Source organism: Quercus robur, chromosome 3, assembly GCF_932294415.1.
Source record: "Quercus robur chromosome 3, dhQueRobu3.1, whole genome shotgun sequence".
In the NCBI taxonomy this organism is placed as follows: Eukaryota; Viridiplantae; Streptophyta; class Magnoliopsida; order Fagales; family Fagaceae; genus Quercus; species Quercus robur.
In genome coordinates, this window is record NC_065536.1 from 4,771,414 (window position 1) to 4,796,616 (window position 25,203).

General features: G+C 31.7%; 1 protein-coding gene across 2 annotated transcripts in view; it reads right to left on the bottom strand.

Moving 5' to 3' along the window:
* The window catches only part of LOC126716780 (uncharacterized), a 34,609-nt gene extending 11,499 nt beyond the window's left edge, over positions 1-23,110 (bottom strand). Inside the window, exons 1-2 of one of the 2 annotated variants that reach the window (XM_050417763.1) lie at positions 23,041-23,110; positions 20,825-20,904 (exon numbers count right to left, since the gene is read on the bottom strand). In XM_050417763.1, the coding sequence (XP_050273720.1) occupies positions 20,825-20,898 (74 nt within the window). In that variant the 5' untranslated portion in view covers positions 20,899-20,904; positions 23,041-23,110. Of the gene's footprint in view, positions 1-20,824; positions 20,940-23,040 lie in introns of both variants that reach the window. The other variant, XM_050417762.1, reaches the window with a different exon arrangement.
* Between the last annotated feature and the right edge of the window lie 2,093 nt (positions 23,111-25,203).

Below are 25,203 nucleotides of genomic sequence, written 5' to 3' on the forward strand. Positions count from 1 at the left end.
AATATAAAGAAAGAGCTTCAGATGTTTTAATTAATTTAAGATGTCCACAACTTTCAGATTTTAGATGGTATAAAGATGTTTTTATTTCAAAAGTTTTAAGTAGGAATGATTGTCAACAGTCCTATTGGAAAGAAAAATTTATTGCTGGTTTACCCTATTTCTTTGCTCAGAAAGTTAGACTTGATATAGTTAATAATGACGGAACTATAGACTATCCTAGCCTAACATATGGAGACATAATATCTTCAATTAATAAAACAGGTTTATGGCTATGTAATGATTTAAGACTAAAAAACCAGATAGAAAAAGAAAAAAGATTTGCTAAAAAAGAGTTAGGAACTTTTTGTGAGCAATATGGTTTTGATCCATTAATTGCTCCCTCTAGGAAACGAAGAAAACATAAGAAAGATGACAGAAGTGATAGATATAAGAAAGATGACAGAAGTGATAGATATAAGAACAATAATAGAAGATATTATAAAAGTAAGCCTAAAGACAAGAAAGAAGAATCCAAAAGAAAGAATTATGATAGACGTAGGGAAAGTGACATTACTTGCTTCAAATGTGGAAAAAAAGGCCACACTAGCAGATACTGTAACTTTCAAAGACAGATAAATAAACTTGATATATCAGGAAAATTAAAGGATAAATTAATAAGTATAATGGAACTGACAGATAGTGATGAAACAGATAATGAAATTCACCAGATAGATAATATTAACAGTACTTCTTCCTCCTCTACAGATGTTTCTTCACATGATAGAAATGTTCAATTATGTAACTGTAACAATCCTGATAATTGTTATTGTAAAAGAAAATTAAAAATATGTGTCTTAACAAACCAAGAAGACATAATAATGGATTTGATAGATAAACTTCCAGACCTACAATCTAAAAAAGATTATTTATCTAAATTAAAAGAATCTTTAACTGAAATTGATAGATTTGAAATAGATCTAAAAGATTATAAGTCAACTTATAATTTTACTGAAATTACTGAAAGATTTAAACCCAATAAACCCATAACTGTGGCAGACCTACAAATAGACATTAATAACCTAAAAAATGAACTGAGAAAATTAAAATCAGAAAATTTCATATTAAAAGGCATGGTTGAACAGATAACTGCACAGGTAATTAGCATAAAAGATAGAATTAAATATTGTAATGAACCTCTAACAGACTCCTCTCTTCTTGACAGACATAATTACATTGGTGAAAGTTCTCATAAAAAAGATGATAAAGATGAATTTTTAAATATAATTGACAGAATGATATTTCAAAAGTGGTACACAGAGATAACTTTGGTAATTCATAAAGAATTTTCATTAACTGTTATTGCCCTTGTTGATTCAGGTGCTGATATGAATTGCATACAAGAAGGATTAATACCCTCTAAGTATTATGAATCAACGACAGACAGATTGACTCAGGCTAATGGTGATAGACTTAAAATAAGTAATAAGCTAACTAAGGCATACATATATAATAATGGAATTAAGTTCAGAACACCTTTTTTCTTGACAGATAAGTTGTCCTCTAAAGTTATATTAGGAAATCCTTTTTTGGCTTTAATCTACCCTTTCTTCACGACAGATAATGGAATATGTACTAATATTTTAAAGACAGAAGTTTTCTTTAAGTTCCTCCTACCCCCATTCCCCAAAGATATACACTTATTGAGAGAAATTTCCATCTCAAAAGATAAGAGTGATGATGAGATTCCTACAATGGCAGACTTAGTGATAGATGATGATGAGATTCCTACAATGGTAGATAATACTATTCTACCCAGTAGCAGTAGTACTTAAGTATATATATACTTAAGCATGTATATATATGCGTATATATATATATAAAAAAAAAAAAAATCCCTACTTTTATTGACTATTCTAAGTCCTTCTTTTGTTCCTACGTATCTCCTATCTCTTTGCTAGGATTTTTGTCTTGTACTATAGGTTCATGACTTTTAGTTTATTCTTGTCTTTTCTCATCATATATTCTACCATTTCATAATAACCTTCAAATAGTTAATTTTAAAATTAACGGTCAATTGCCTAGCAAGCAAGATAGCCATTCTAAGGCTAAAATCTCAGACCAAATCCTGCCAAAAATAGAAATCTTTATTACAGATTTCAATTAAAGCATGAAGGCGTCTCAATAGAGATAATATCCCTTCAGAATACAGGGTCAGAAATGACAGTGTATTCAAATGGTTAGACAGAATAACAGACAAGGTAGACACTGCACCAGGTCCCTATCTCCTTGCGCCAGATTAGTTTCCGACAGATACAGACAGATGAAATCCTCCATCCTCCTTTATCCTCTCCAAACTACAGGACTCATGTGACAGAAGGAGACAAAAAGAAGACAAGAGACAGAAAAGACAAAAGAAGACAGAAGACAGATTGCCAAAAGATAAGATGTCAGAATACAGAAGACAGACCCGTGACAGAAAAGACAAAAAGAAGACAGAAGACAGACACGTGACAGAAAAGACAAAAGAAGACAAGAGACAGACACGTGACAGAAAAGACTTTTACTATTCAAGATTCTACCGACAGAATAACTTGAGTTCACTTTACTTAACTCAGGTTACTTTTGAAGACTTACCATGGTTCACTTTATCTTTAAATAGACAGACTTCGAAGACAGAAGACAGGTCCAAGTTTTAGGTTCAAATTTTCAAGTTCAAATTTTAAAGGTCCATTCCAAGGTCCAATCCTCAGAAAGACTTTTAGCTTTCCTTTTCCCTTCCCCGAAAGACTTTTGTACTCTCCCTTTTGTACTTTACTTTCTTTTGTAATCTTATAGCTTTACCTTCAGACAGATAAGCTTGTAACCTTACCTTTCCAGACAGACAATCTTGTAACCCTTTACAGATTTTACTTTGTAATCTTGTAACTCTTCAGACAGCTCTTATTTTCAAAGCTTGTAAGAAAGACAGTTTGTTTTCAAGTTTAATCAAAGACAGAAGTATTTTCAAGTAAGATTTTATTTGTTTCAGTTTTATGTTCCATACTTTGTTTTAATCTATTTTGACTATATCTATTTTGCTATTCTCTTCTTTATAAACTATTTTATCATTGTTTATGCTTCTATATTACTGCTGTGCTCACTCCTGGGTAGTCAATGGTATCAGAGCCATGGATGGTAGGTGTATGAGTTTTATTTCTTTGCAATTAAGAAGTTACTAGGAACTTATATTACTACTTTAGCCACTACTTGCTCCTTGTTAGCGTTGGTCAGCCTACAAACTCGTTGGCAAACCATAGTTTCGCGTTGGTCAGCCCCTTTGTTGTAGCCGACGGACAGGCGTTGTTTGGGTGGTCCCGCAATGGAGTTTTCCCGAGGAGGTGGTCCCGATAGCAAGGATACCAGTGGTTAGTAATAGTTCCGCCAGTAATTATTAATTGTTTAGAAAGAGAATAAATACATTTATCAGCTCATCATCTGTTTGCTTGTTCACACTTAGGCTAGGCACACACTAATTGAAACATGGACTATGATGATATAGATTATGATGAAGGTTATAGCATGAAAGATATAGATGATAATTGGTCTAATAGTGATTTGGATTATGAAATTGATTCTGATTCTGACAGTGAAATGGATAATTATAATTATAATAGTAACACAAATAATTGGAGTAATTTAACAGGAGATAAAATCAACCGACAGACTAATAAACACAATAATAGTTTTTTAGACAGAATTAATAGAAAATTGGAGTCCTTGGAAAATATTGACAGATCTACTATATATACTAAAGTTGAAAAGAAAAATGATAGTTTTTTGGACCTCTATGAAAGAATGAAAGCTTTAAATTTACATTATAAAAAAGAAATAGAATTTGAACCCCATCTAAGATCATCTTTTACAGAAACTATGACAGATAATTGGTTTATAAATAGTAATTCAAAAGAAGTTGTAGATAAGAATTTACAAACATTAAAAGCAACTGACAGATTAGAAATTGGCCCTATTAAGGAAAGAGCAACACGTATAAAAGATAAAAGTACTATAGAAAATGACAGACTAAAAGAAATTTCTAGTTTGGTACTAGACACAGATAGAGAAAAGAACCTATTAAAGATAGACAAGAAAGAATCTCTACATGAGAAGTTGATAGATAATGAGAAAGAAATAATAAAAAAAGGAATGGTAAAAGAGACGAAAGAAATGTTTGAAAGACAGAATAGTGAAGATGTAGGGAAAGTGATAAAAGGACAAAGAAGCCTAATAGAGACAAATGATAGAAGAAGAATTGAAAGACATAAAGATGAAGGTGTTATACGTAGAAAGATAGAAAAAGAAATAGGAAAAGATGATAGCCCTAGATATAATGATAGCTTGAAAGAATTATATGAAAGACAAAACAATGAAATGGTACGTAGGAATTTAGATACAAAAGAGATAGAAGTAGAAGAAAAGATAAAACATGAAAGAGAAATAGTCAACAATGGTAGGAAAAATAATAATGATAATTTAAAAGAAAAAGCAAATAGTGATAGTGTAGTAAAAGTAAAAATGGAAGTAAAAGATAGAAAGAGTAATAGTTTTAAAGAAGAAATTGATGAGAGACTTAAAACAATTGACAGAACTGAAAACCACAGTTTAATAGAATTGGCTAAAAAGATAGAACTTTTAAGTTTACCAATAGAAACAGACAGATTAAAAGACATAACAGTTTTAAATACTACAGAGTCATCAGATAATGAGAAAGCTGACAGACATGTTAATAGTAATATTTGTCATAAATGCAAAAGATATGGACATACTAAAAAACAATGTGACAGACATAATAGAATTACTAAACAAATTAGTAAATTAGAATTTGGAAAAGATATTTTAAAAGAATTGATGGAAATATTTAATGTTAAACAAAAAGAGATAGATCAAATGAAGAAAGAGTTAAAATCAACCAACCCACTTAAAATTAATAAGAGAAAAAGAAAACAAAAAGACGTAATAATAAACCTGATAGAAAATCTACCAAATCATTATAAAGACAAGAAAGAATATTTATTAAAATTGAAAGACACTATAGAAATACCTATTGCTTGCATTAAGTGCAGGAAATATGGTCATCATATTACGGATTGTAGAAAGGAAGAAAAAGACGAGAAAGAAATGGTAAAAAAGGAAATTAAAGAAATTAAAGAAGAAAACCTGACAGACATAAATGAACATCATAATATTGTAGAAATAATAAAAGAATTTTTTAATTCCATGATAGACCCCTTTGATCCTTCTACAGATAAAGAAGTTATTAATAATAATAAATTTGATAGACAGAATTTCTTAAGTATAATTGACAGAGTAATTTTCAAAAAATGGCATACAGATTTTACTTTAGAGTTTTCCTTGAATTATTATATACAAGAAAAATTAATACCCTTAAAGTATTATAAAAAATCATCTGAAAGATTAATTCAGGCCAATGGAGAAAGACTAATAATTAATTATAAAATACCTAATGTTCATATATGCCATGATAGAATATATTTTAAGACAGCCTTTGTTTTAATTAAAGACTTTCCTTTTAAAATTATTTTAGCAACTCCTTTTATGAATTTAATTTATCCCTTTTTAGTGACAGATAAAGGAATTAAAACTAATATATGGAAAAAAGATATACTCTTTAAATTGATTTTACCACTTGTCTTGACAGAAATACACTCTTCCAAAAAGGTTACTATTTTATCAGATATCAACGATAGAGGAATCTATAGAACTAAAAGAAGTTTGTCATCTTTAAAGATAGAAATGCTACTTGTTAATCAATTAACAGAAAATGACAAAAAGGAATATAGACAAGACAGAAAGACAGAGATATGTTTTTATTCTCCTTGTTTTTGTTCTCTTTTCTTACATAAAGTCCAATCTACAGAAGAATTTATAGAAGACGGAAAAATGAATACAATCTTTTGTAATCAATATGCATGGACTAATAGTATATGGACTGACAGATGGCAATTTGAGACTATTACCCCCACACAAAATATAGATGGTACAATTATTATTTCTTTTAATAACAGACATACTGATAGATTGATAGAAGCACTAAATGACAGAATCACAGTCTTTATAGCATATTTAAATATTTTAATAAAAGAAGCTTTGACAGACTCTCTTTTATTAATCATTAAAGAAAACATTAATTATGGTAATTTCTTGACTAATGACAGATTTAATTTCCCAACAAGTAGAATTAATTATAATCCCTTGACAGATTCTCCTATTAATGAAAGACTTTACGAAGATAGAATCATACTAGATTTAAGAAATATTCTGAATCTCACTTACCTTGACAGATTCCATCATGACTCTTCTAATATTATTGCTACTCAGCAAGAGCACAAAAGTATACAAAGAAAAGTTTGTTTTATAAATGCTTTTCTTGTTTTTCTTATAAAATATTTCAAAAGAATTTCACAAAAAGACATTGACAGAAGAATTTCAAAAGAAATTTTTATTTGTTCCAAATATAATCCTTTTCCAAAAACCCAATTGCAGACTACCATGAGTAAAAGATTTTCTCAGAAAGACAAGGGCAAGGCACCAGCGGTGCAACCCAAAGGTACCCGAAAACCTTCAGTACAAATTTCGGATATGCATGAAGGCGTCTCGACAGAGACAATATCCCTTCAGGATACACTGCTAGCAGAGGCAATGTATTCATGTGGTGATAAAAGTGTAATTCTGCAAAAAGTGCCCGACAGAGATCTTATGTTTCAAGACGGAGAATTTACAGACCTTCCTTTTCATATTAAACTACTTCTTGATAATTTACAGGCAGCCTTTACCCTCAGACAGAAACCCTTATTCCAAATAACCCTTCAGGCTTTGGAATTACATCTTGTCAACACTAGTGCAGTTATTGAAGCACTTAGTTGTCAACTCCTTGGCAAGGAGGATGGAGATTCAAGCTCCACAATGACAGAATCACAGTCTCTAAAACACTATCTTATGGGAACAAGCTTTTCAAAGCTCCACCCTAAGATTCAGCAAAATACGAGACTTGCCATCACAGCTTTACTTCCTGAAATTCAACAGAAAATATTGACTCATAAAGCCCTAACAAGTTCTTATGACAGATGGATTCATCTTTTCACAGTATTAGTTTCTACAGCAATTATCAGGACAGAAGAAATGACAGAAGATACATGGCTATCTCATAAAGGTACATGGTATGAAAGTTTTGGAAACACAGACAGAGTTTATGAAGGACTAGGAGACAGATACAATCCTTACCCGGGATTTCTTATCAATACAGAGACAGAAGATCCAGTAATTTGTGATCCTTTTTGGTTATCTGAAATGCTAGAAGCTGGGTTTATCAGCAAATTAACCATAACTTCTGCAGATCAGATCAGTTTATTTCCTAATGTCATCCGAGAAGCAGCCATACAGATTGGAGGACTTAACTATATGAAATTATTAATCTGGAGTACTCTTCCAGCCTGGAATAATAGCTGTTATATGGATGTTCAATCAGCCCATATTTTAGTTCTTATCCATGATTGGGGTTGTATCCCTGAACATAATTGGTATACAGGAGATACTTATTTATCACTTGATGATCCAGGTACTCTGGCTCAAGAATGGTCTAATTTCATGAGTAACAAGATTAATGATGTACAGAAAGAATTAGACAGAGAAGGCTTCCACTTATATGGCTACACCAACAGGATAGCTGTATATGGTCCGAGACCTTCAGCAAGAAAGCTCATTGGGCAAAGAAAGATTGTTAAAGATCCCAGATTAATGACAGCAAAGGATCGTGGTCCTATTTACCGTCTTATTTCATATTGTGCCCTATGTAATAGTTATGGAGTGTACCACGAGCATGATGAGGACAACTCTGATCTGCTAGATTATGATAACTACGCAGATACAGATTGATAGACAAAAGGCACAGACAGACAGAATGCTCTTCCGACAGACAGCGACGACAGATTACTATTCATCGACGACAGATCACTATTCATTGACGACAGACCACTATTCACCGACATACGTGGATAGCTTCCAGACAGATCCATTACAGTCCAGACAGAACCAGAAAGACATTTTTGACAGAAGACAGACCCGTGACAGAAAAGACAAAAGAAGATAGAAGACAGACCCGTGACAGAAAAGACAAAAGGCACAGACAGACAGATTGTCAGACTTTTACTATTCAAGATTCTACTGACAGATTAACTTGAGTTCACTTTACTCAACTCAGGTTACTTTTGAAGACTTATCATGGTTCACTTTATCTATAAATAGACAGACTCCGAAGACAGAAGATAGGTTCAAATTTTCAAGTTCAAATTTTAAAGGTCCATTCCAAGGTCCAATCCTCAGAAAGACTTTTAGCTTTCCTTTTCCCTTCCCCGAAAGACTTTTGTACTCTCCCTTTTGTACTTTACTTTCTTTTGTAATCTTATAGCTTTACCTTCAGACAGATAAGCTTGTAACCTTACCTTTCCAGACAGACAATCTTGTAACCCTTTACAGATTTTACTTTGTAATCTTGTAACTCTTCAGACAGCTCTTATTTTCAAAGCTTGTAAGAAAGACAGTTTGTTTTCAAGTTTAATCAAAGACAGAAGTATTTTCAAGTAAGATTTTATTTGTTTCAGTTTTATGTTCCATACTCTGTTTTAATCTATTTTGACTATATCTATTTTGCTATTCTCTTCTTTATAAACTATTTTATCATTGTTTATGCTTCTATATTACTGCTGTGCTCACTCCTGGGTAGTCAATGGTATCAGAGCCTGGATGGTAGGTGTATGAGTTTTATTTCTTTGCAATTAAGAAGTTACTAGGAACCTATATTACTACTTTAGCCACTACTTGCTCCTTGTTAGCGTTGGTCAGCCTACAGACTCGTTGGCAAACCATAGTTTCGCGTTGGTCAGCCCCTTTGTTGTAGCCGACGGACAGGCGTTGTTTGGGTGGTTCCGCAATGGAGTTTTCCCGAGGAGGTGGTCCCGATAGCAAGGATACCAGTGGTTAGTAATAGTTCCGCCAGTAATTATTAATTGCTTAGAAAGAGAATAAATACATTTATCAGCTCATCATCTGTTTGCTTGTTCACACTTAGGCTAGGCACACACTAATTGAAACATGGACTATGATGATATAGATTATGATGAAGGTTATAGCATGAAAGATATAGATGATAATCGGTCAAATAGTGATATGGATTATGAAATTGATTCTGATTCTGACAGTGAAATGGATAATTATAATTATAATAGTAACACAAATAATTGGAGTAATTTAACAGGAGATAAAATCAACCGACAGACTAATAAACACAATAATAGTTTTTTAGACAGAATTAATAGAAAATTGGAGTCCTTGGAAAATATTGACAGATCTACTATATATACTAAAGTTGAAAAGAAAAATGATAGTTTTTTGGACCTCTATGAAAGAATGAAAGCTTTAAATTTACATTATAAAAAAGAAATAGAATTTGAACCCAATCTAAGATCATCTTTTACAGAAACTATGACAGATAATTGGCATATAAATAGTACTAAGAATTTACAGATGTTAAAAACAACTGACAGAAGAGCTGATACAGAAATTAGCCCTATTAAGGAAAAAGCAACACGTATAAAAGATACTATAGAAAGTGTCAGAGATATAATAAATGAAGATAAAGAAAGAAGTAAGATAAGGAAAGGCATAGTAAAAGAAATGATAGAAAACATAGAAAGACAAAACAGTAAAGAAAATAACTCCCTTAAAGAATCTCTAAGTCAGAAGTTAAAAGATGAAAAGACTAATACTATAGTACAAGACAGAACGAAAGAAATGTTTGAAAGACAGAATAGTGAATTAAAAAATGGAACTCTACATAAAGGATTAGATATAAACAATCTAAAGAAAGATGATAGTCCTAAAAATTATGATGATAGTTTGAAAGACTTACATGAAAGACAAAATAGTAAAGGTGTAGGGAAAGTAAAGGACATGCAAAAACCAAAAACAAATAGTAGCAAAGAATCCCTACGTAGGAAGATAGAAATAGAAAAGATGAGACATGAAAAAGAAAAAGTCAAAGTCTACAAAGATAGGAAAAATGATAATGGTAATCTAAAAGAAAATAATGATAGTATAGTAAAAGTGGAAGTAAAAAACAAAAAATGTAATAGTTTAAAAGAAATGGTAAATGAAAGACTAAAATTAATTCAAAGATCTATAATAGAAACCCAAAATGATAATTTGACAGAATTAACTAAAAAAATGAAAATTTTAAATACACCCTTACAGACAGACAGAAATAGAGATATAACAGTTTTAAATACTACTGAGTTATCAGATAATACGAAAACTGACAGACATGTTAGTAATACTATTTGTCATAAATGTAAAAAATATGGACACCATGTTACGGATTATAGAAAGGAAGAAAAAGACAAGAAAGAAAAGATAAAAATGAAAATGAAAGAAATAAATCTACAAGACTTAATGACAGAAGCGAAAATCGTAAAAAAGGAAATTAAAGAAATTAAGGAAGAAAAATCCACAGACATAAATGAGCGAAATATTGCAGAATTGATAAACTTAAAAGAATTTTCTAATCCCACAGATAGAAAATTTGAAGATGATGGCAATAGACAGAATTTCTTAAGATTAATTGACAGAATGATTTTCCAAAAATGGCATACAGAAATTACTTTGGTAATTAATAAAGAGTTTTCTTTGACAGAAATTGCTTTGATAGATTCAGGTGCTGACATGAACTGTATACAAGAAGGATTAATACCTTTAAAGTATTATGAAAAATCATCTGAAAGGCTAGCTCAAGCTAATGGAGAAAAATTAATAATTAATTATAAAATACCTAGTGCTCACATATGTAATGATGGAGTTTGCTTTGAAACAGTTTTTGTTTTAATTAAAGACCTTTCTTCTAAAATCATTCTAGGAAACCCCTTTATGACTTTACTTTACCCCTTTTTAACGACAGAAGAAGGTATCAGAACCAATGTGCTAGGGAAAGATATCCTTTTTAAATTTATTTTACCACCAATTCCAAAAGATATTTATTCACTTAATACCATAGTAAAAGAAATTGATAGAAAAAGAATTGACAGAAAGAATAGACATTTGGAATCTTTAAAGACAGAAATAAAATATAAAAGGATAACTGATCAATTAACTGACCCCATATTAAATATTAAAATAAATTCATTTAGACGACAGATTGAGACAGATATTTGTTCTAATCTACCTACTGCCTTTTGGCACAGACATCGACATATAGTACAGTTACCTTATGAGAAAGATTTTAATGAAAGACAGATACCCACTAAAGCTAGGCCAATACAAATGAATAATGAATTATTAGAACATTGTAAGAAAGAAATTGAAGACCTTTTAACTAAAGGATTAATCAGAAAAAGCAAGTCTCCTTGGAGTTGTGCTGCTTTTTATGTTAATAAACAGGCAGAATTGGAGCGAGGAGTTCCAAGATTAGTTATAAATTATAAACCTTTAAATAAAGCATTACAATGGATAAGATATCCTATTCCCAATAAGAAAGATCTTCTTGACAGACTTCATGAAGCAACTATATTTTCTAAATTTGACATGAAAAGTGGATTTTGGCAGATACAGATAGATGAGACAGATAGATACAAAACTGCTTTTACAATTCCTTTTGGTCATTATGAATGGAATGTTATGCCTTTTGGTTTGAAAAATGCACCCAGTGAATTTCAAAATATAATGAATGACATATTTACACCTTTCACAGATTTTTCCATTGTTTATATAGATGATGTTTTAATCTTTTCTAAAACAATAGAGGACCATTGGAAACATTTAGATATATTTGTTAGAGTAATCAAACAAAATGGTTTAGTTGTTTCAGCCTCTAAAATAAGTCTTTTTCAAGATAAAATTCGATTTTTAGGCCATAATATTTATAAGGGAACTTTAAGCCCTATTGACAGAGCTATTCAATTTGCAGATAAATTCCCAGATGAGATAAAAGATAAAAATCAATTACAGAGATTTCTCGGCAGTTTAAATTATGTTTCAGATTATTTTCAAGGATTAAGAAAAATATGCAGACCCTTGTATAAAAGATTAGAAAAGAATCCTCCACCTTGGACAGACAGACATACTATGATAGTCAGACAGATTAAAAAATATGTTAAGCAACTTCCTTGTATTGTTATTCCCTCTCCTAATACTTTTAAAATTGTTGAGACAGATGCTTCTGACATAGGATATGGTGGGATCCTAAAACAGGAAGCAAAAATTGATGCTAAAAAACAAATTGTTAAAGAACAAATTGTTAGATTCCATTCTGGCTCTTGGTCAGCTACTCAGCAGAATTACAGCACTATTAAGAAAGAGATTTTATCTATCATACTATGTATTTCAAAATTCCAAAATGATCTTTTTAATCAAAAGTTTTTAATTAGAGTTGATTGTAAAAGTGCTAAAGAAGTTTTACAGAAAGATGTTCAAAATCTTGTTTCCAAACAGAGTTTTGCTCGATGGCAGGCTATTTTAAGTGTTTTTGACTTTGACATTGAATATATTAAAGGAGAAACTAATTCAATTCCTGATTTTCTGACCCGTGAATTTCTACAGGGAAGATGAGTTCCCCTGCAGATAAGAGCAAATCCCCAAAACCCAGAACCAGACAGTCTTATGCTGCTCCCCCAATTCCTCCTCCCCCTAGCAGATTCCTCCCTTGCCCCTCTTTCACCTCACCCACTTTCTCTTCAAATAAATCTCTAGACAGATCCCCATTAATCTGTAGCCCAAACCCTTTCCAACCACTCTCCCCTAGCCCCAATCCAACATCCAAACAGACTTATGCCATACCCTCAACCTCCTCAACCCCTCCTTTAAAGAAACCATTTAATGTAGTTGCATCTTCTTTTCCTCCTTTGACCTCTCCTTCCAACCAACCAAAATATAGATCCTCTACCTCTCCAGAAACCCAAACCCAAATCCCAAAAGAAGATCACAGTGTTGAAATCCCAAAAGACTCTTGGAATTTTATTTTGTGGATTGAACCAGAATACCAGCACATGAAAGACACCTTCTCCCTAGTCAGACAGCTCATACCCCCAGGATGGGAACATCCTAAGACAGAAACTTTTAAGACCCAAACATTTTATGAGCATATTTTAGTGGATACAGACTCAATTATAGTTACACATATGCCTTGTTCCCAGGAACCAAACAGAATTGGTTATTCTAAAGTTGTTATAAAACAGATTCTCACCCCTTCTCAGTGGAAAGCACAACCCTGGATCACCAAGAACTTTTCTGTACTTTTTGAGCCCCAGTTTTATAATTATTATGACTATATGGAAGCTTGGGATAGATTCCTTTTATTTCAAAACAATATTAACAGGCATACTTGGTTTTTCCGGTTTGATATGTACAGAAAGAAAGACATGATGATTCCAAGATGGTTCATTGATTGGTGGAATTCCTATGGCCCTGAAGCTAGGATTCTTCCCCCTGATCTTTTAAAGGCTTATGAAACTTTCAAGAAAGAACCTAACATAATGCATCTTAGGGATTTCCCACATCTTTTACAGTTCTTTTACAGGTTTCCAGATCTCCCATGGATCATCAGATGGGAATACAAGATAGAAAAGCATCCTCAGTATCCTTTTCCCATGCTCACCAGAAAGTTTAAATTAAAATGGTGGAATAAGTTTAATTTTGATCATATTTGCCAAGAATTACAGAAAAAGACCCCTTCCTCCCAAACAGAAACTTCTAATTTCTTTTTGGAAAAGAGTCAAGTTCAGTGCCAGCTTGCCTCTGTTTCAGACAGAAGACAGCTTAAAAAGCAACTGCTTGAAGCTGCATCCCAAATATCAGACGATGAAGATGACACAGTAATGGAATCCTCTTCCCCAAACTATAGAACTCATCCTGAAGCATTCCAGGATTCCCAAGACCCCTATGACATGTGACAGAAAAAGACAAAAGAAGACAGAAGACAGACCCGTGACAGAAAAAGACAAAAGAAGACAGAAGACAGACTCGTGACAGAAAAAGACAAAAGAAGACAGAAGACAGACCCGTGACAGATAGACTTTTACTATTCAAGATTCTACCGACAGATTAACTTGAGTTCACCTTACTCAACTCAGGTTACTTTTGAAGACTTACCATGGTTCACTTTATCTATAAATAGACAGACTCCGAAGACAGAAGATAGGTCCAAGTTTTAGGTTCAAATTTTCAAGTTCAAATTTTAAAGGTCCATTCCAAGGTCCAATCCTCAGAAAGACTTTTAGCTTTCCTTTTCCCTTCCCCGAAAGACTTTTGTACTCTCCCTTTTGTACTTTACTTTCTTTTGTAATCTTATAGCTTTACCTTCAGACAGATAAGCTTGTAACCTTACCTTTCCAGACAGACAATCTTGTAACCCTTTACAGATTTTACTTTGTAATCTTGTAACTCTTCAGACAGCTCTTATTTTCAAAGCTTGTAAGAAAGACAGTTTGTTTTCAAGTTTAATCAAAGACAGAAGTATTTTCAAGTAAGATTTTATTTGTTTCAGTTTTATGTTCCATACTCTGTTTTAATCTATTTTGACTATATCTATTTTGCTATTCTCTTCTTTATAAACTATTTTATCATTGTTTATGCTTCTATATTACTGCTGTGCTCACTCCTGGGTAGTCAATGTTGGTCAGCCCCTTTGTTGTAGCCGACGGACAGGCGTTGTTTGGGTGGTCCCGCAATGGAGTTTTCCCGAGGAGGTGGTCCCGATAGCAAGGATACCAGTGGTTAGTAATAGTTCCGCCAGTAATTATTAATTGTTTAGAGATAAAATGAATATATTTAGTCGCTCATCATCTGTTGCTAAGACACACTTAGGTCAGGCACACACTAATCTGAACATGGAAAGTGATAAGATAGTTAATTCTGAAGAATTTAGCATGAGAGATATAGACAGAAATTTATTAGAATGGAATAAATGGAATATACCAACTGAAAGAACTGATAAAATCTACAGACAGACTACTTTTTCTAAATTATCTTTCTTGACAGATTATACCATAAAAACTGTTGAAAGAACTTACTCTTTATTTAATGAATATGAAACAATTCAGTTATTCTCAATAGATTCAATTGACAGACATAGACAGAAATATGCATTTTTACATGTTGGCTTAGTCCAAGTAGCCGTTAAACCATTAACAAGAGAAGCTTTAAATGCAAGTGTTTTACTTTGCTTAAGAGATGACAGACATTTAAGATTTGATGACTCACTTCTTGGGATGATGGAAACAAGTTTACATAAAGGACCAGTATATTTTAATTGTTATCCTAACTTTGCTTTAAGCCTTTCTGACAGAAATATTATGGATGCTTTAACTTTAAATGTAAAAACAAATGGTTATTACATGAAAGAAGGCTCAGAACCTTTAGCTATTATTTATAGGATTTATTATAAACTAATGAAAACCACTTTAGACCCTGACTCCATAGTTGACCCTTCCCCTAAAGGACAGACTCTCCTTTTGCAAGCCTCAACCCGGAATACTAGATTGCGGGTACCTCAACAAATACAGTGGAAAGATATAACCCTTCCTGAAAGATGGCAACTTGAAACTATTGCCCCCACACCAAAAATAGAAAACACTGAACCAGATTTTATAGCCCAAAATACAGATGGTACAGTTATTATTTCTTTCAATAATAATGACAGACATACTGATAGTCTCATAAGACCTAGTAGTTCTACAGGCAGAAAGACCCCAATGATGTTTACCCCTAGAAGCTCCTTTTCCTCTAGGACACCTTTCTCTGATTCCAGGCCTTTACCTCCTCAGAATCTTCCTCCAGTAATACACCTTCCCCCTATAAATACTAAGAAAACCCCTATTCAGACAGAAACAGCTTATTATCCGACAGATACCACACAACCCACCCTTAATGTTCACCAACCTCTTTATCAGCCCCAACCTCAACCTGATTCTCCTACCCACACAGATATATTAGGATTTACAGATGATAGACAAATTAATGTGTTATCTAAAGAATTTGTTTTAGATAAAGAACTACTAAAATATGATTATTTAAAACCTGAAAATAATGACAGAAAGAACCAATTTTTTGAAGAATATAATGAACATGAAAGAACCAATTTAAGAACTAAGTATTTTGAAATGATGACAGACTTACAGACACACTTTAGTTTCTTTGACTTTTTGGACTATCATAACAAAAAGATAAGTGTAATAGAGAAAATATTATCATGGACAAAGACAGAAAATCATGAGAAAGTGTATCAGACTTATCCACCATTTGAATCAATTATATTGAGTCAAAATAGTGGAGTCCAAGTTTTGGCTACACCTATTAAAAGACCCAGTCTAAGTGATGATAATAAGAATCTAGACAGTATAATTCAACAGAACAATTACACCAATACTTATCTAAAAACTATTGGCCAAAAGCTACAAGATATAGAAGACAGACTAATACCCCCTTCTACTTCCATAAAAAAAGAAAACACGTCCAATACCCCTTTATTTATCCCTCATGAGATACCTCCTCACCTTAGAGCACCTTTAAACAAACCCATGGCAGAAAAAACTGATAATTTACTTAATGAGATAAATAAAAATTAGACTTAATGAAATTAGAATCATCAAAGGATATGGAGCCATTAAAAAATAAGAATATTATAACATTAAAAGGAAGAACTGACTCTTCAGAGGATGAAGAATCAGAAGACAATCAATTGACAGATTTGACAGATACAAATAATTTGAATTTGACAGATATAAATAATTTGGAATCACAATTTACAGATAAATTACAAATTAATAAATTAACTTTAGCATCTTCATCACAAGATCGTAAAAAAGGAAAGATTGACGATCTATACCCCAGAAAGAATTGGTATCCTAAACCTACTCCCCCTGATTTACAATTTGAAGAAAGACATACTTATGTTAATTCATCTTATTCGCCGGACTTAATTTATGAATGGAATATTGATGGAATGTCAGAATATGAAATAATAAACCTTTTACATGAAATGACTTTGCTCACTAATGTTTATAAAAATCATGGAAAACAGGATCATCAGATAGCTCATTTAATTGTCACTGGTTTTACTGGCCAGTTGAAAGGCTGGTGGGATCATTATTTAAATAATGATGACAGAAATGGAATATTGACAGCCGTTAAAAGAGAAACAGATGGAAGTGTTATAATGACAGATAGACAACCTTCACAAGATGCAGTTAATACTTTAATTTTTACTATAACCAAAAATTTTGTTGGTGATCCCAATCAATATAAAGAAAGAGCTTCAGATGTTTTAATTAATTTAAGATGTCCACAACTTTCAGATTTTAGATGGTATAAAGATGTTTTTATTTCAAAAGTTTTAAGTAGGAATGATTGTCAACAGTCCTATTGGAAAGAAAAATTTATTGCTGGTTTACCCTATTTCTTTGCTCAGAAAGTTAGACTTGATATAGTTAATAATGACGGAACTATAGACTATCCTAGCCTAACATATGGAGACATAATATCTTCAATTAATAAAACAGGTTTATGGCTATGTAATGATTTAAGACTAAAAAACCAGATAGAAAAAGAAAAAAGATTTGCTAAAAAAGAGTTAGGAACTTTTTGTGAGCAATATGGTTTTGATCCATTAATTGCTCCCTCTAGGAAACGAAGAAAAGATAAGAAAGATGACAGAAGTGATAGATATAAGAAAGATGACAGAAGTGATAGATATAAGAACAATAATAGAAGATATTATAAAAGTAAGCCTAAAGACAAGAAAGAAGAATCCAAAAGAAAGAATTATGATAGACGTAGGGAAAGTGACATTACTTGCTTCAAATGTGGAAAAAAAGGCCACACTAGCAGATACTGTAACTTTCAAAGACAGATAAATAAACTTGATATATCAGGAAAATTAAAGGATAAATTAATAAGTATAATGGAACTGACAGATAGTGATGAAACAGATAATGAAATTCACCAGATAGATAATATTAACAGTACTTCTTCCTCCTCTACAGATGTTTCTTCACATGATAGAAATGTTCAATTATGTAACTGTAACAATCCTGATAATTGTTATTGTAAAAGAAAATTAAAAATATGTGTCTTAACAAACCAAGAAGACATAATAATGGATTTGATAGATAAACTTCCAGACCTACAATCTAAAAAAGATTATTTATCTAAATTAAAAGAATCTTTAACTGAAATTGATAGATTTGAAATAGATCTAAAAGATTATAAGTCAACTTATAATTTTACTGAAATTACTGAAAGATTTAAACCCAATAAACCCATAACTGTGGCAGACCTACAAATAGACATTAATAACCTAAAAAATGAACTGAGAAAATTAAAATCAGAAAATTTCATATTAAAAGGCATGGTTGAACAGATAACTGCACAGGTAATTAGCATAAAAGATAGAATTAAATATTGTAATGAACCTCTAACAGACTCCTCTCTTCTTGACAGACATAATTACATTGGTGAAAGTTCTCATAAAAAAGATGATAAAGATGAATTTTTAAATATAATTGACAGAATGATATTTCAAAAGTGGTACACAGAGATAACTTTGGTAATTCATAAAGAATTTTCATTAACTGTTATTGCCCTTGTTGATTCAGGTGCTGATATGAATTGCATACAAGAAGGATTAATACCCTCTAAGTATTATGAATCAACGACAGACAGATTGACTCAGGCTAATGGTGATAGACTTAAAATAAGTAATAAGCTAACTAAGGCATACATATATAATAATGGAATTAAGTTCAGAACACCTTTTTTCTTGACAGATAAGTTGTCCTCTAAAGTTATATTAGGAAATCCTTTTTTGGCTTTAATCTACCCTTTCTTCACGACAGATAATGGAATATGTACTAATATTTTAAAGACAGAAGTTTTCTTTAAGTTCCTCCTACCCCCATTCCCCAAAGATATACACTTATTGAGAGAAATTTCCATCTCAAAAGATAAGAGTGATGATGAGATTCCTACAATGGCAGACTTAGTGATAGATGATGATGAGATTCCTACAATGGTAGATAATACTATTCTACCCAGTAGCAGTAGTACTTAAGTATATATATACTTAAGCATGTATATATATGCGTATATATATATATAAAAAAAAAAAAAAAATCCCTACTTTTATTGACTATTCTAAGTCCTTCTTTTGTTCCTACGTATCTCCTATCTCTTTGCTAGGATTTTTGTCTTGTACTATAGGTTCATGACTTTTAGTTTATTCTTGTCTTTTCTCATCATATATTCTACCATTTCATAATAACCTTCAAATAGTTAATTTTAAAATTAACGGTCAATTGCCTAGCAAGCAAGATAGCCATTCTAAGGCTAAAATCTCAGACCAAATCCTGCCAAAAATAGAAATCTTTATTACAGATTTCAATTAAAGCATGAAGGCGTCTCAATAGAGATAATATCCCTTCAGAATACAGGGTCAGAAATGACAGTGTATTCAAATGGTTAGACAGAATAACAGACAAGGTAGACACTGCGCCAGGTCCCTATCTCCTTGCGCCAGATTAGTTTCCGACAGATACAGACAGATGAAATCCTCCATCCTCCTTTATCCTCTCCAAACTACAGGACTCATGTGACAGAAGGAGACAAAAAGAAGACAAAAGACAGAAAAGACAAAAGAAGACAGAAGACAGATTGCCAAAAGATAAGATGTCAGAATACAGAAGACAGACCCGTGACAGAAAAGACAAAAAGAAGACAGAAGACAGACACGTGACAGAAAAGACAAAAGAAGACAAGAGACAGACACGTGACAGAAAAGACTTTTACTATTCAAGATTCTACCGACAGAATAACTTGAGTTCACTTTACTTAACTCAGGTTACTTTTGAAGACTTACCATGGTTCACTTTATCTTTAAATAGACAGACTTCAAAGACAGAAGACAGGTCCAAGTTTTAGGTTCAAATTTTCAAGTTCAAATTTTAAAGGTCCATTCCAAGGTCCAATCCTCAGAAAGACTTTTAGCTTTCCTTTTCCCTTCCCCGAAAGACTTTTGTACTCTCCCTTTTGTACTTTACTTTCTTTTGTAATCTTATAGCTTTACCTTCAGACAGATAAGCTTGTAACCTTACCTTTCCAGACAGACAATCTTGTAACCCTTTACAGATTTTACTTTGTAATCTTGTAACTTTTCAGACAGCTCTTATTTTCAAAGCTTGTAAGAAAGACAGTTTGTTTTCAAGTTTAATCAAAGACAGAAGTATTTTCAAGTAAGATTTTATTTGTTTCAGTTTTATGTTCCATACTCTGTTTTAATCTATTTTGACTATATCTATTTTGCTATTCTCTTCTTTATAAACTATTTTATCATTGTTTATGCTTCTATATTACTGCTGTCTTTCACAATGGATCCATGCAGCAATGAAAACAGTTTATTATGAGAGAGAGGGAAGATTGCTTATATTGAAATTATGATTGAAGGAAGGTTGTGAAGTTATGCTTGATTAAAAGACCTTATGGTTGCAGAAATATAAGGTTCTTTCAATGGGGGATAACATGTTGAAGATGCAAAATTTTTAATCCACCAATTAGAACTTTGTTTGTAGCTGATGCGACTTGTAGTTCCTTAGCACCGATGAGCTTGTTAATTTCTTTTGTTTTAGAATTTGGGTATTTTATGTTTGGTCTGTTGTAGTTGTACGTTGAGTTTGGAGTTGTATTCTGGTCCATGTTTTAACAAAAATCGTTCGTTCATACAAAAAATAATGATGAGAAGGGTTTTGAATAAACTTACAGAAGATGGGGGACAAGTACAACCAAGAGGACGAGGGACAACCATTGAAGACGTTGCTGATCAGACCAATACATTTTCCTCTGTAATTAAGAACAACTTGGACATCAATAGGTTTCTTTGTGCCATAAAAATAAAAGAGTAAGACTTATTAATGCACAAAATATTGTGCAATGCTGAGTATAAGAAAAAAAAAAAGTGAAATAAGAATAATTGATTCATAAAATAATCAAATATTCACGGTGCATATAATATAAGCAAAGACATTCAAGAAAATAATGAAAATTCACAAAAAGTAGTGATTCTAATTTCTAAGCTCACCTAATGAACACATGAGGGCAAGCGTCAGCAGTACGGCTAGTCTAAGTCTAAATTCTAGCTACTACAAGTACTATCTGCGTCTTCTTTTAGACGGCATGAAAATTTATTTATTATTATTTTTTTAGGAAAGTTAGGCAAGAATCGAAGATGCTATTGAATTGCCGATACCAAGAATTGAGTCAAAGGATATTAAAATTATGGAACAAACCCCTACTTTTACGGTTGGTTCCATTTGTTTTATATATAGAGAAATGATATGTGCTTGTTAAGGTGCAAAAACATAAAAAACAAAAAAATTGTCAGAAAAAAAAAAAAAAAAAAAAAAAAAAAAACCAAATGATACTTATGAAGCTGAAAAAATGAGATAAAATTGTAAAAGAAACAAAAAAATTGTCGGAAAAATTTTTAAAAAGTAGTTGTTAAAAAAAAAAAAAAAAATGACATCTAGCAAATTATGATTAATAGAGTATAAAATAAAACACAAAAAATGATACTCCTAAAAAAAAAATATTATATCTAGAATATTTTCATAAAAAATCATAAGCGGTAAGTTATTGTGGACATAACATTACTAAAAAAAAAAATTATATTGTACTTTTACAACAACATTTATTGACTTCAAGTATGCTTTTCATAAATTATTGATTTCAAATATGCTTATTGACTTTATTATGAAAACATTTATTTACTCAAAAAGGAATCTTATCCCATTTTTTCTAGAGTAGTGTTTTTCTTTTCTTCTTTTATATTTATTTATTTATTTATTTATTATATAAAAAGTATGATAAGAGTCAATGATTTAGTCCTTGCATACCACGAGGGGTTTAATGATCTCATAAAATATTCTTTTCATAATTTCTTAATAAAAAATAAGGACCCATTGATATTGAGCTAAACTTTTCTCTTTTGAGAGCTATTGGTCTCGTTTTACCAAGATCCAATTTATTGATAATTTTTTTTTTAAATCATAAATAATTTTGATTAATTCACCCTGTTGAATTCAATTTGAGTAATTTTTTAAATTATAATAGCTATTTGTTTATTTATTTAATCTTTTCAATACCGTAGAACCTGTCAATTTACCTTTTTTGCTGACGTGTTGAATGGCCCCACATCATAATTATTGTCTCACATTAATTCTGCCCATGTTGTCGGTCCGAATAAGGAATAAAAATTGATTCGATTTTATACGTTGATCCCCAACATGCGTGCATCCTTAGAAAGTCACGCTTTACTTATTTATTGACTTTTTAGCTTTGGTAGGATAAAAAAATCAAAAAGTCCATTGCCATCACTAATCATATTAGGGAATTTTAATTAATTAATTAGTTATAAGTTCACGTAATTAAGCTGTATCCTAAAGCAAACCTTTGATGAATTATCAAAACATATTTCCATTAAAATTCAGAGATCCATAAATCAATATATCATATAATATCTCATAGTACAAAATCATAACATCTGAATCGATTTAAAGTACAAAGTTATGTTCACAAATTTATAAGATTTGAAGCAAGATATAAAAATAAAAAACAAATCATCATGTACAAACACAACCCAAAACAAAACAATCAAACATAATTATAATTAAGTCACTGATTAACTAAGATTTAATCCTCTAAATTAAGATACCGAAAAACCCAAGTTCATCCCAGTATACTTATATACCATCATAAGGAAAACACTAAAATCCCAGCTAACATAAGAGACCGAAACTATAGTTTCAGAAACTCAAACCAAAGGTTTTCATAGATACTTCACAGATCTGCAATAACAATATTAACGTTAAAACATATATATATATATATATATATATTATAGCAGGTTCAAAGAAAAACAAAATGAATCTAATAACCCAAGAATCAGATGAAAGAAAACCAGATAGATAGAGATCGAACCTGAAGAGAGAGAAAGAGATAACTGTGCTAAAACCCGCGAGAGAGAGAGAGAGAGAGTATTTGTTTGTTTTATTTTTGTTGAGAACTGAGAAGAGAGAGGGACAGTTTTATATTGGTCGTGCCGAGTTGAGTTTACGTAAATACCCTTAGAGCTAACCAGAATGACTAACGTGTCCTCCTTTCTTACTCAAAGAAGTGGGCACATGCACAATAAATTTTTTTTTTTTTTTTTTTTTTTGAGAAGAACAATAATTTAATTATCATTAGTTGATCTTGTCAAAGTTAGCATGGTCCGCATCATTCTTAAGCTAGCTTCAGTATTTGAAAGGATGTGTGTTTTAATTAAATTTAACTCTCAAATCTTTTTAATAAAAAGATGGACAGCAAAATGGGAAGACAGAGAACCATTTCTTGCTTGACCAGGTACCTTTTCAAGAAACAAAAATGTTGAAGACGTAATGAACTTGCTTTCTTCCTTTCGATCAAATTATTAGATAAAAATTTAGAGCACCAACAATGGTGGTGCTAAAATTGCTAAAATGCAATTTTAACACCACAAAATTCAAATACTAAAAAAAAAGCTATAATGGTGATGGTATATTTAAATTTTTTTTTGCAAACGGTAAATAGTGAACAGCTAGCTTCACATGCTCAATATAGCTCTAAAAGGGAAAAAAAAATGTTTATTAGAGCATTCGTAGCTGACTTTTCATATCTCATATCTTGATAGATTTTACCATTCGGAGCCAAAAATCACCCAGCATTTGGACTTGTAAACCTTCGAAATTGTAAAATTTTTTACAATTGTGCTACAATAGCATCTTATTAATAAGATGCTACTGTAGTACAATTGTATTTCTAAAAATTATTTTTTAATTGTCTCTCTCATCCTTTTTATCCGACCAACTTTCTCTCTCCTCTCTCTCTCATTATTTCTTTTCTTTACTCTATCTTCCTTCTCTCTGTTATTCTTCTCTCCTCTCTTCAAAATCAAAACCCCATAGCCACCACAGTGACCACACCATGGCTTGTCCCACTGTCATCGGCCATGGCAACAAGGATGTGATTTTAGCCCCATTTAACGACCCACTCCATCTCACGCTCAGCCTCTCTCACGCAGCAACAAGGATGCCACAAGGTTGAGATCAGTGTGTGGTTTCGGTGTTTGGGCTTGATTTGTGATTTGATCGGCGTGGGTTTTGGTGGCGTGGGTTTGATTTGTGATTTGTGGTTGTGGGTTTGTTTTGTGATGTTTTGTGGTTTTTTTTTTTTTTTTTTTTTTTTTTTTTTTTTTTTTTTTTTATGGTGGCTATGGGTTTGTTGGTGGTGGCTGTGCTGTGTTGGCATTGGATTGTGTTTTTTTTTTTTTTTTTTTTTGGTTCAGCTACTGGGGTTTGTGGTTGTGGCTGGTGGGCCGACGGTGGGGTGGGTGTCTGTGGCTCCGTCGGAGTGGGTTTTGGGTCAGTGGGTGGCGACGTGGGTTTGCTGCCTGGGTTTTTTTTTTTTTGGTGTTGATGGTAGATTATGGGTTGGTGGTGGTGGTGGTGTTAGGTGTGTGTAGTGCGGCGGCGGTGGTGATTGTGGTTGTTGAACAGAAATAAAGAAAGAGAAAGAATAAATAATGTGTTGTATTGTAAATGATAGTAATTGTGGGATATATTATTTTATTGTGTAGAAATATTATTTTAATGAGTAGAATAGGAAAATAAAAGTTGGGATGCTAAGTGTATTGTAAAATGGTATGATATAATTGATAAATAGTTTTTTAGGATAGTAAAATAAGATGAGATATAAAATCCAGATGTGGATACTCTTAGGTGGTTGTGGGTGGTAAAGAGACAAAATGTAGAGAAATAAAGAAACAAAGAATAAAGTAGGAATAAAAAATAGAATATATAAAATATTTAAATAAAGTAGTAAAAAAATATAACTATTAATGCTGAATGTATTAAAAAGTGTAGTGTTAAAATGATAAAGTAATTTTTTAAGTTCCTAAAAGATAAGATGTGAGATCCTTCTTAAAAAAAAAAAATAATAAAAAATAAATAAATAAAAAAAATAAAAAATAAAAAAGAAAGAAAGATGTGAGATATGATGAATCTTGCATCAATCACATTCAATGAGTCCTGGCAATCCTTGCTGTACACGTGTTTGGCTGTTTTG